This window comes from Corvus brachyrhynchos, unplaced genomic scaffold (assembly GCF_000691975.1).
Source record: "Corvus brachyrhynchos isolate BGI_N302 unplaced genomic scaffold, ASM69197v1 scaffold4, whole genome shotgun sequence".
Lineage (NCBI taxonomy): Eukaryota > Metazoa > Chordata > Aves > Passeriformes > Corvidae > Corvus > Corvus brachyrhynchos.
This window is the reverse complement of record NW_008237878.1, coordinates 802,622-815,341: the sequence shown is the minus strand read 5'-3', so window position 1 is coordinate 815,341 and position 12,720 is coordinate 802,622. Positions and strand designations below refer to the sequence as shown.

The 12,720-nt window shown below is 43.7% G+C and overlaps 1 protein-coding gene across 1 annotated transcript in view; it reads left to right on the top strand.

Annotated features, from left to right (window-relative positions):
• The window catches only part of MAPKAPK3 (mitogen-activated protein kinase-activated protein kinase 3), a 51,114-nt gene that overhangs the window by 28,368 nt on the left and 10,026 nt on the right, over nucleotides 1-12,720 (top strand). Inside the window, exons 3-8 of the mRNA XM_008632149.2 lie at nucleotides 5,297-5,436; nucleotides 6,331-6,395; nucleotides 8,499-8,578; nucleotides 10,001-10,124; nucleotides 11,571-11,646; nucleotides 11,826-11,950. Coding sequence (XP_008630371.1) covers nucleotides 5,297-5,436; nucleotides 6,331-6,395; nucleotides 8,499-8,578; nucleotides 10,001-10,124; nucleotides 11,571-11,646; nucleotides 11,826-11,950 — 610 coding nt within the window. The remainder of the gene's footprint in view (nucleotides 1-5,296; nucleotides 5,437-6,330; nucleotides 6,396-8,498; nucleotides 8,579-10,000; nucleotides 10,125-11,570; nucleotides 11,647-11,825; nucleotides 11,951-12,720) is intronic.

Here is a 12,720-nt window from a genome sequence, read left to right as displayed (position 1 = left end):
GTGGAGGGAAGAGGTGGATAGAGAAGGGTCCCTTCGGTGCAGGCAGTACAACCCTGACACTCAGTAGGGTGAGCAAAAGGATTCAATACCACAGGCAGGAGTGTTGGAAAATTGTGCTACTTGACTGTTGTTCCTATTATTAGCTTGGAGAAGCCCACCTTTGGGACTGGCTGTCTGTCTGAGCCCCCATGGAGGGGCCAGGGAATGCCAGCTGTGTTGCAGCTTGGACAGCTCTGCAGGAATTGGGATGACAGTTTGTTTCAATGAAGCCTCTGAGCAGGTTTAATTTTGAACAGCCTAAGCTGCATTTGAAATAACAGCAGAAAAGTGGAAGGTTTACAGATGACCCTCTACCTGTGCCTGCCCTGGTTTATCCCTTAGCTGTAGACTGCTGCTTCAGTACTAAATAATTCAAGCAGAAGTATGTTGTATAGTTTTCATTTTAAAGAATAAAATCAGTGCTTTCTTGGAGATTTGCAGGAGTGGATTCCCCACTCGCTGGGCTGCCATTGCAGGCACACACATGGTTGGTGCTGCAGCTCGACTGACGGGCAGTGCTGATGCCTGAGGAAGGAAACCTTGATCATTTCAATTCCTTGAGTGTTCTAACACAAAGGATGGCTTTATCCTTCATGAAGAGACCTGGAAACAGATAAAGATTGTTAACATTGAATTAATAGATGTAGTGGAAATAATCAGGATGTAATAAAGGACAAAATGTCCAAAGCCATAAGATCTTTTTTGGTTTGTTTTTTTTTTTTCCCCTTTTCTTTTAGTAGCATAGGGGAGGGAGGGGATGAAAGAAACCTTATCCAAGCCTCTTTTGCCATCAACCCCTCTTGAATAAAGAGCGACTGGAAGAACTGCTCTGCTGCAAGTGGTGTCAGGTTCTGTGCATCAGCGTGAATTCAGTTCCCAAGGCTTATTTGTAGGATTCAGCATTTTTGTAACAGCCACACACAAAGAGGAAAGAAAGCAAAAAGGCCCACATTTAGCCCCTTACACCTTTTATTTCCCAGCTGGAAACATAAATAAGCTAGATATAAGTGCCTATCTGTCAATATTGCATGCTAAGGACCCCTAGGACTGAAAGTTTCTGCAGGTTCCATTTCTGCTTTAATAATGGGAAGCCTTCCTGTAAGGAAGATAGCGTAGAGATTATAAAACTGATTGCCTAGGGAAGGAGAGTTCAGATTCTGGAACTGGTGCATAGAAGAAGGAGATGGTTGCAGTGTCAGATGCTGCTTTATTGTAGCACATGGAGTAGATGAGAACTGAGCTTGTAACACCTCTAATCCAAGCACAGCACCTGTTTGGAACTAGGAAGAACTGCTGAAGTTTAAAATAAATAAAGAAGCATATGTGGAGGTCTTAATCTCCTATGTAGGGAGCAGATAGCAGGTCTGACAGGAATCTGTGTAATCTGGCAGTGCATATTAAAGTCACTGAGAAGTGGTTGTTTCTTGTCCTCAGCCTGTTGCCTACCCATGCCCATGGATATCTTCTCTCTCAGTTGTTACAGTTTCAGAGTCCAGAAGATCACTTGCCACTCCCTGGAGTCCTGAGGTTATTTCCTGTATAGATCAGACCATTAAGGTATGAGGGCTCCTGCTGTCCTTCCCTGTGTACACCACACTGAATCAATGGAAAAGCTATTAGAAGATACTGAGTCATTTTTTAGCTTTTTTTTTTTTTTTTCTTTTTTCTTTCCATCAAGAAATTCTGCACAGGGAGAAATTCCACAGAGCCACCCTTCCAAGCTGCAGTTCAGAATTTGTTTGGCAGGTGCTCCCCAACCCAAGCTAGGCCAATGCCCCAGAATAAGAGTTCAGGACTCCCTGCTCTGCCCAGGTCCTGAACTGGCAGCACATCCTGGAGTGTCTGCTGGCATCTGCCCTGTTGTTCCTCAGGAACAGGCTGAGCACTCCCACTGTGCTGCTCTTTTCCCTCTTCAGCTTTTTCAGATATTGAGGAGAGTTGTGTGAATCACATCCTGTACTTTCTTGCCTTCCATCCATCACCCCTGTTTTTGGTGACCTCCCTTTTTCATCTGCTGCTTTTAGGCAGTGGTTCAGTGATGCTGAGCTCCAGCAATACTCCAGTTTTGTACTGAGCAGCAAACTGTGTTCTCTGACCACACACATGGGCATCCCCTCATAGTTGTGCAAAGGCTGCTGTGCTTTGTGCCATCTGGTCTCATGAGAAACTGGGAGATGGAGCACGTCTCTTGGGGTTTGTGTGGTTTTGAAATTGGGCTGGTTCATGATCCTGCCCACAGCCTATTGTGACTCAGCTGAACCTCGAGGGAACTTTAGGGGAGTGACTGGGGGCTCCTGTTCCCAAAGCTGCTCCTCCCTCAAACCAGCAGCACTGGAAAACTGATCTGAAATTCTGGGTTTGTTCACAACTGCCTCTGCACTTCTGTACAGTATCAGGGAACCTGGTTGAAGTCTTATCAAAGCTATTGCAGCAATAGAAGCACATTTGCTCTTTGGGCTCAGGAAGATGGCAAAATGTCAATTTAGATTCTTTGCAAGTTTGTGATATTTAGCCACAAGTCTAAAATTTTAGTCTGTGTTTCTAAATAATCACTTAAATTTTGCAGAAATTGGTGCTTTCAGCCCTGCCTGGCTTACATTTTACGAGTGTCTGTGTCTCTAAAATGTCTTAAAAGGTACAGTTCTGCCTTCCAGTTTTAGACATAAAGAGAAGATTTATTTTATTTTTGAAGTTCAGAAGGAGAAATCCAAAGGTTAACGGTTGGTATATCAGATGTTACTTGGTATGTGTAGCTGCTCTTTATTTTTGAATTTCCTTTTCTCTGCTCCTCCAGGTGTCATCTTGACATGAGTACATTCAATCTTGGCACGAAGGAGTGTACAAAACTTACTTGAAGGATGGAAAAAAGAAACTGCAGCATCCTTGTATGCATCAAAATGCCTTGTAAAAGCTCTTCAGAGTGAGAATTCAATTCTCTGAAACAATTTTCATAAGCACTTGGTACAAACATGAAAAACAGCATCTCTGTGTGCACTGTGAAAGCAGAAGAGACACAGATGATAGTGTAGTTACATTAATATAGAGAATGGGAATGTCTGATCAGTAGCAGAGAATAGAGGAGAAGCTTTTTGAAGTGTCCTGCTCAGAAGTGGCATTAATCCAGTAATATCCAAGCAATAAACACTGTAAGGCCTGGTTAGTCCTGAGGGTGTTTGGGCTTTATTGTGGCACATGTAATTGAACTTTTGAAGAGACCTCAAGCCAAACTCAGAAGGGCAGAGGGGAAAATGCTGATGGACAGTCCTACTGAGCTAGAACACAGTGGCTGTGAAGGAAAGGCTACTGAATGGGCTGACAGCTGAAAGAAGTAAAGCAACCGCACTTGGACTCACTAGTGGGCTCTTTGTCCAAGTTGGAGCCATCTCTTTCTCTAGGAAGCTATTTGTGTTGGAAATGAGGCCATAGCCAGGCGGGAGCAGGAAGGAAGAGGCGGATAGTGATCTCAAAGGGGTGTGCTCTGGGTGCAGAATGACAGCCGTGCAGAAGTAGGTTGGCTGCAAGGGCAATGAACTTGGCCAGAAAGCTCCTGCAGCTCCTTGCTCTGCTGAAAATCTGGTGCCGTGTGCGAGCTTTGGAGCCCGGCTGAGGGGCCCAGGGTGGTCACAGTGTGGGGCTCCTGCACATTCAGCTACAGAGCCACAGAGCTGCCCTCCTGAGCCCACTTGGCCCCTCCTGCAGACTCCCTGTGCTTCACAGAAAAACAAAAATGTGCACTCAGCAGAGGAGTTGTCACCCTTTTCCTGTTCTCAGCCTGGAAGAGAAGCCATTTACCTTTTCTCCAGTCGTTCCTGAGCACTTCCCCAGCATTGTACGAAGTGCTACAGACCTTTCCTGCTGTGTTACTGTGTCTGCCCTGCTGAAAGGGATGTTGAAGCAGCAAAGAGGTGTAAGCCTTTATTCCCAGTGATGTAAATTGTATTGAAGTCAATAAAGAAAACAGAATTTGTGTCTTACTTCCTGTGACTTTTAAAAAATGTGTTTGCCTGTATTGAAGGTGCCTGTGACACCATTCGTGGCTTGACTATCGGATGGAAACAATTTCAGTTTCCTGTTCTGATTCATAGGTCCCTAATGACAGGTTGGTTACATGTTAATTCTTGTTTTCAGCAATTATCATGCAGTTGTGCTTTCACTGGGACCTGACAGCATACATGAGTGGAAAGAGCTTCAGGTTAAGGCCTAATAGTGCAGCAACAATACTGTTTATTTGCCTGTCTGCTAACAGTTCCCCCACAGTTGTTGTGAGCCATTTCTAACACAAATATATCAGAGGTGATTGGTTTTTGCTTGTTTTTTATTCTGTTTCACTACATTTAACAATGCTTTATATAGGATCAGTTTTGTTGCTGCTCCATCATCACCATGATTATTACCATAGGGCATAAAGTATCAAACTCAGATCACAGCTGTATTGTGCAGGAGCTGTATAAATGTGCAGTAAAGGGAGGCTCTGTCACAAAGTGTTAGTGGTGTCTGGAGAGACGAGGCAGAGGAACAGGCACGATTCAGCAATGTGCCCCTACTGCACAAAAGCTCAGTTGTGGTGTCGGGTACAGAGCAGTGCTTCAGACAGGAAGGGACACACTTCTTGTGCACGAGGTTGCAGGATCAGGAAGGATGAGCTCTTACTGCCCTTCTAGAGATCAGTGCCTTTAAAATGAACTGGCCTTACATGTGACAGAAAAAAGTTCAAGCATCTAGATAGCTAAAGGTCCCTCTCGTACTCTGGTGAGGTCAGAAATATGTGTAGTATTTAAACAGCGCATTCAGAGTCACTGTGAAAGTCCTCATTGTTTCAAATCTCCCTGAACTTCTTCAGGGATTTGCACTGCACCCACCTGGAAGTCTCTTCTCCCAGCAGCTGGGGGGAGGTGGGAGGGTTATTGTCCTTAGCAGGGGGATTCTCTGTTTAAAAGTATTGCAAACAAGTAAGAAAAATTTGCTGTTTCCCATCCGGAAGTGGGTAAGATAGATCTGTCTCCATCTCTGATTCAAAATCTCTCCTTACTGTCACTCAAGGCCCTTCCAGTTCCAAGGGACCAATTGTTTCTGTATTCCTCAATCTAACAAGTTGGACAGCCCAGAGAAGGTGAATGTGTTGTGATGGATTCTCATCCTTTGACTGGAGAAGGTTTTCTCATCTGGAGCTCATCTTTGAGCCCCAGTGCATATTGGTGCCAGTTCATAGCAGGATGATGGTGCCTCGCTGACTTTGCTCTCTCCTTTTTCTCCACAGCTCCTGTACGACAACCCCAAAGCCCGTCAGGAGGTCGAGTATCACTGGCGAGCCTCGGGATGTCCTCACATTGTCCATGTCCTGGATGTCTATGAGAATATCCATCATGGAAAGAGATGCCTGCTCATCGTCATGGAATGGTAGGGACCAGCAGCAGCCCCTCACCAGGCACTGCCTTTGGAGGGATGAAGGGAGTGGGAGAATGTGTTGGCTTAGGTGGCAGTTGGGGGATTTCTCAGCAGCAGGATTTTGGTTTGCACAGGAAATCTTTTGTTCCCTTTATGGAACTGGTAAGGAAGTGTGCAGCTATTCCAGCCATCCTATGTGATGGAAGAATGAGGAACCTTAACCAGAAAACAAATTTGCATTGTGCTCCATAGCAATTGTCCTCATTAAAGTGTTGACTGATTAATACACTCTTGAAAGATGCGTCTTTACAACATAGCAATTGTCCTCATTAAAGTGTTGACTGATAATACACTCTTGAAAGATGCATCTTTACAGATGCATTCTGCTTTGGTTGTGATCGGCTTCCAACTTCAGATGTAAATCCAATGATCCAACGTGATCTGTCTTGTAACTATTTTGACTCTAACTTTCCCTATTCTCTCCCTGGTCTGCAATACCACAGTTATTGTCCTCTTCACTGAGGACAATTAATTCTTTTAGGTGTCTTTGCTTCTTTCTTTTTCTTCCTCTGCACCCCTCACATGAAACAAGATTATTGTCAGCCTCCCAGTGCCAGCATATCTGACTTCCCAGTGTTGTGTGTCATGCTCCCTGTGACAGGGTACATTAAACAGAAAGCATCAAAACTCTCTGGTCTTATTTTGTTTTCTGTTTATGCCATACCAGAATGGCTTTTTGCATTGATGCAAGTGAGTGCGATGTTTAGGGAGCATTGGCATAGGAGGCAGCCTGTAATCTTTATTTGTTCCTGCCGTGGTTCTGTGAGATTATATGATGCACAGTCAGGTGTTAATTTTGTCCTTTCTGCTAATACAAGGTGGGGGTTTTTGTGTTCTTTGTTTCAGCATGGAGGGAGGAGAGCTGTACAGCAGGATCCAGGAGAGAGGAGACCAAGCTTACACTGAGAGAGGTGAAATATTGCAAGTTTAATTTTAAAGTTCGTGAAAGATTTTTTCTTTCTTCTCCATTTCTCAGTTCCCTGGCTTAGTTTCCTTTTAGGAGTTTTTCTCTGATTTCATTTATGGTTGTTGTTGTTGTTATTGTTATTTCTCCCACTGTGTGTTAAGAGTGATTTTGAAAAGTTCCTGAGAACCAGGAATTATGAGAACTGGCCAAGTTCAGGCAAAATGTGGAAGGTCTAGAGAAAAATCTTTATACAAATCTGCTCAGCTTCTTCATTTCTGTACCACGAGAGTGTCTGTTCCTCTGATCCCTGGTCTCGTGCCAGACCACCTCTGACATGATCAGTGTAGCTCCTGCTGCGATCTCTCTTTGGCTGTCCCTCAAGCAGCATCACTGCACAGCCACACTGTTGGGTCGTGAGTGTAATGAGCAAATCACATCTGATGGAACATCTCCTATCCAAGGGTTTTAAAGCACTACTTGAAAGGAAGTGTCATTAGCCACAATGCAAACAAACCTGCTTGTCTATAGGAGGGACTGAGCAAGTGTAAAGCCCTGCCATGAGACAGGCAGAGTTTGCACTGGACTAGTCTTGCCCTTTTTGTTGTCTTTGCTATTTATTATTGACAGAGAACCACAGGTCTGCTTGACCACAGTTCTCCCTGCCCCCTCACAGCAGATGAGCTTATTTCTGCTCAGAGTAAAACCATTAATGTTTGTAAGGTGTTAGTGTTTGCAACTCTTGGCCTGAAAAAAGTGTTTAGAAGCAGAAAAATACACACATGAGCTTGTAAATTACTGTGACTTATTTTGCAGGTCTGGTGTAGAGGCCAGTCTGTTTTCTTCTTCTGCGTTTCCTAGCCCAGGGTGAATCATTTTTAGTCCTATAAGAGACTTGTGCAGGGAAAATGAGCATTTTTAGAAACTTTATTTGTTCTTCTCTAAAATACGAATTCCAGGGAGAAAACTGGTTCCGTGAACATTAGTGACTGCACTCTACTAAAAACATTATTTTTCTACATTATATGGCATTGTATAACATTATAAATACTTACGCAGAAATCACCTGGGAGTGTTAAACAAAAAACCACCTTCGTTGTTTCCTGAAATAAATGAGCCCCTGGATTCCCCAGGTTCACTGCCTGTTTAGATAGCCACAGCTTCCCATTAGGATTAGGAAGGAGGAGGCTGTGCAAGGTTTTCCCCAAAGAATAGGAATGTTACTGCATTCTGATTGTCCTTGTCTGAGATTGTATAGTTTCAATCTCAAGCCATGTGAAAATGGATTCCAGGTTACAGTACAAGTTCTGCCTATGCAGAACCCAGAGGATCAGGTTGAAGTTTCTATTGTTTCCCTGTCAGTGGAGATGTGATATAATGCTCACATGGGAATGTCATTCCTCCTTGCTCTGAAACCCCTCCCTGTGTAACTGAACCCTTCCAGACTCCCAGAGCACTGCTGTTGCAAGGCAGCTCTCCACCAGTAGAATTTCCCACTGGGGCTCTGTTAAGTTTTTGAAACATACTATTTCAGAGGTGGTAGTTTGGGCTTTGCTGAGCAGAACTGTTGATTTTGTTCCTCCCGATGAAAAACTTCTAAAGACAGTGAAGAATTAAGATGTGACCTATCCTAAAATTACTATATTGTTATGTTGCTCTATTTTTAGAAAATCTGTTAGATCCTCCTCCTACCCCTGAACTAGAAACTGAAAGTTAAATTTCTGTCTCAAACAACCAAGGACATGTCCTGGACAATTACAGATATATTCTGGTTGGAGCTCCTTTCTTAACAGTTGCTGCTTGTGTACCTGCTCTGCTCTTGCTGCTTTTTTTGGTGAGCAAATTAAAGCACGAATTTCCAAGCTCCCGAGGAGTCTGAGCTGTTGGGCTGCAGTGCCTGCTCAGGAGGAGGGCTGAGCAGCCGGGCAGTCGGGGGCTTGGTGCCTGCGAACCCAAAACACAGCTGTTAGGGCTAATTTTAGGGTTTCTCCAGTCTTGATGCTTGCCCTGTGTTCTAGCAAGCTGTTTGTAAGCCATAAGCATTCCCAAGCCTGTCCCTGAGTTACAGTGGGAATATTAATGTGACCTTTCTCTAAAATTGTATTTATAGAGGCCGCTGAAATAATGAGAGACATTGGGACAGCCATCCAGTACCTGCACTCCATGAACATCGCACACAGAGATGTCAAGGTGAGGCTCCAAGGTGTGTGGGCAGGGGAATAGAACTCATGGCAGGAAAAAACCTGGGCAGCAGTGATTTTAACAGAACTGGGAGTGCAATCAGAGTGTTCCTGTTCCTCTGCCGGTGCGAGAAAGGATTTGCTCGCTAGTTTGCAACTAGTCCAAGGTTGGAATATTCATGTGTGCTAATGCCTTCCAGTTGTGTATGGAATGCAGAAAAATCTCATGATAGATGCGTAGTTAAAGAGGTACTGCCCACTTGCAATCCATTAATTAGCAAGAAAATAACACTGCTCCAAGTGAAGTTATACTAGATGCCTCTATGTACAGTCTTTGCCAGTTATTAGTTGTTTTCAGCATCATGCTTGCATTAAAAAGAAAAAAGAACAAAAAAAAACCCCCACAGAACCCCCAAACAGCAAAACCTTCTTCAGAAAAAGGAGACACTTTTGGGAGGAATAATACCAATTTCATGCATCTAACCCACTTCAGTAAGTGTGTGAATATTTGGGAAAATAGGGAGATCTCAGTTGCTGCCAGTGTTTAATGAGGTAAAGTTTGAACCCCTATCTTGTTGCAGAGGTTTGACAGAGCTTGTAGTGTTGTATTTTGTGTTCATGCTGTGAAGTGCACAGCACAAGCAAAACCAAGCTCGCTGCACCCCCGGCATTTCCAGTGCAGGGCCACGGCATGGGATGGAATGTGCTGGAGAGCAGGACATGTAATGATAGGCTGAGGGAGCAGATTCATTCCACAGCTCTGAGCTGATGGATTTTCTACAGATGTTTCTGTGTGTTTAGCTGGAGGGAGAACTGACGCATCATGGTGTCACCAGGGGGTAAACTGGGAAAGGAGCTGGATCTAGTTGTAGATAATGGAAATACCCTGTTGTCCCTGTTCTTGGACACAAGAGCTTGTACTTCCCTCTGTGCCACTTCTGCCTCTATGGAGTGTGGAGCTGGAGTGGAATTGACTCTGGCTTCAGGAGACAGAGGAGGGAAAAGCAGCAACAGGACTGTGTCTACATCATTTAATTTTGATGGAGTTGTGTCAGTTGCTCATGGATGCTTTGGCTGAAGATTTCCCTTGTCCTACCCCTCGGTTGCTTGAGGCACGATGTGGTGTCAGATCAGCTGCTGTCATCACACGGATCAGTCCCAGGAAGTGCAGAGAACTGGGAGAGGTTCAAGAAGCCAGACTGGTTACCCATTGGATGGGATCTTGTGGTTTGCTCTCCCAGATACCTTGCTAAGAAGGATGTTGATACTTAGTCTGAGGAAAAATGCTGCATGGTGGGAGGAAATTTTCTGTGTGTTTGGAGGGGATGTGATAGAAGTAAGAAGACCTAAATGTTGGTGGTGGGTTTGACCTGTCAGCTCATTAGAGACATCTCTTCATTGTCCTCTTTATCCTCTTTTGGTGGCCTTCCAGCCTGAAAACCTGCTTTACACATCTAAAGACAAAGATACTGTGCTCAAACTCACGGACTTCGGCTTTGCCAAAGAAACCACTGTAAATGCACTGCAGACCCCCTGTTACACTCCTTATTATGTGGGTGAGTTATCCAAGGCACATTTCTTTTGTATTTCAGTCATTCATTCCCTTACAGCAGTGGGAAATCTTCTATTGGGGCTGTAATGTGAAGTGTTAGCCTGCAGGATTTAAACTGGGATCCAGCCCAAACCTAGTCTGGTTCCAGTACAGTTCACTGCTCCTGCTTTCTGTCTGAGGAAACAGCCTTCACAGGAGATACAAATGAGGGTTTACAAGGAGAGAGAGAGAATTTCTTCTGATTACACTTGAAGTAATCCTGATGTTTCCTCTGAATGATGCAGTATGAGCCATAATTTGAATTGAGCTTCATGATATTTGGGTGTTTCCTTGCAAAACTTTCCTTAGCTTAAACTAATGCAATAAGAGAGAAGAGTATTGCCTCAGCTATAAAACTTGTTAAGCTGGCAGATTGAGGAATTAGTAATAAAGAACCAACGTGACTTAATTGCAGCAGAGTTTTCCTTCATTTTGTCCAAAGTTGAAGCACTGTGTACTGAATACCACAGCAGTCTATCCTTTATGCACTCGTTTTAGTCTTGAGTTAATAGTCGTTCATCATATGGTATCCCTGGGGCAGTCCGTGCTTGGAATTTCTTTGCTGGAAAAAGGACTTAATTTGTTCAAAAATTACTTCTCTGATTAAAGCTTGTCTAGTTTTCTGTATTGAAAGGTACTGTTATTCACTGGCAGCAGATAACCACATTAGCAATACTCTTTTTCTCATGCCTCCTTCTATATTTTTGTAAGCTGGGTTTGGTGATAAAATGTTAAGGAGTTTACACACGTATGTTTTTATGCCTTTATATTTGTGTATAAACAAGCTGACATTTTCCTTCTCAACACCTTTTTATAAACCAGCATGATTGCTCATATGTTTAAAGAATCATTTTCCTTACAAAATCAAGCTCCCTGCCGGTTTACCTGCCCCAGGGGACAAAAAAAAATCCCCTCTAAATGTATCTCTGTCTAATTTTGTTACTTAGTGGAAAAAATATAGTGCTCTGGAGGCCAAAGAAAAGTACAGTGCCCTGTAGCTGCAGGAGCTAAACATACCACCTAGGTATCATTCAAAATTTTATCACAGCTCCAGTAGGGCCTTTCTATTCTGATTGCTGGAACATATGCTCCTGCCTCTTTGAGTGCAGTGTCTCCCTGCACGCATTTAGCTGTAGCTCCTTCTGCTTTTTGTTAATCTTAGTACTCTCTTGAGCAGAGAGACACCAAGGTGAGGAGTAGGGCATCTTTCCAGCTCTGTTCCTCCTTTTTAAAGCTACTTTAGATGCTTTTAGGAACTTGTCAGTTGAAAATGCTACCCAGTTCCTGCAGTGAGTTGCATTTTTTTAATGCCTCTGATACCTGTTATTGAAGGGTGCTGCTACTGACAAGGTGATGGAGATGAAGAGGAATATCTGGTACTCTGTTAATTTGTGGTTTTAATCTTCCCCAGCCCCAGAAGTCCTTGGTCCTGAGAAGTATGACAAATCATGTGACATGTGGTCATTGGGTGTCATCACATATATTCTGTAAGTATCTGGGAAGAAACCTGGTGAACAGAAAGAGAACACAGCTTGTTAAATCTGCACTCACAAGTAGTTGTGCACTGGGATTGTGCAGCCTGCAGTAGAATATGAGCTTGAATAAAACTTTTTAAGAGGTAGGAGGACTTTCCTAGTTATGAAAATTCCTTTGTCCACTCTTACAGCCTGTGTGGGTTCCCTCCATTCTACTCAAACACTGGTCAAGCCATTTCTCCAGGGATGAAGAGAAGAATTCGGATGGGGCAATACGGATTTCCCAATCCAGAGTGGGCTGAAGTATCAGAGGAAGGTAAAAATGCTTCCTGGTGCTGATGAGTGTGAGCATGGTTGTGTGCAGTGCTGCAGTGCTTACAAAGAGACTATTTCTAAAAATCTGTCTGAGCTTTTCTTTCCCTTTCTTTTACAATTTAAATCAATTTTTTGTTAGGTGATACAGAGAACAACTGGGAACTCAGATACCAGCCAGCAACCTCAGTGCTACAAAAAGTAAATGACTACTGAAAACCTTCTTTGAAAATCCAGCTAGTGCTATTGAATGCTGAGATTAAACCCTCTGGAAACAGAAAATTCTGATCCTTAGAAAGGAGACAGCCAGGACAGCTCCAATGCAGGCTGAGCTGGAAGAAAGGCAAACTGTTTTAAGAACTCATTCAGTCTTTGCCCTCCTTGGAGATCCAGCCAGCAAGGATGGCAAGTTTTCGTGCTAGCTTTTTGGGGTGTGGGAATTTGCCAGCCACCACTTCAATTGAGGTCAACAATTTCTTGTCTATAAATCATTGATCAAAAGCTGCTGGGCTCAAATCAGTGTCCTGAAAGTGGGTATTTTTGATTTCCTCTTATCCTGACAGTCTCATAAGCTGGAAGTCTCACCTGTCTGTCATATTAAAGAGAAGGGTCAGTAATGTCTGGGCTTACCTGGTTTTTCGTACAAGCCCTTTACATTGCTGTGTCCTGTTTTTATCTGCTGTTTAGCAGTAACAATTATCCTTGGATCCTGTTGTGCTCTGGGGCATCTTCACCCCTCACTGGATCTTGTGGCTCTGTGTGCAGCACAGCCTG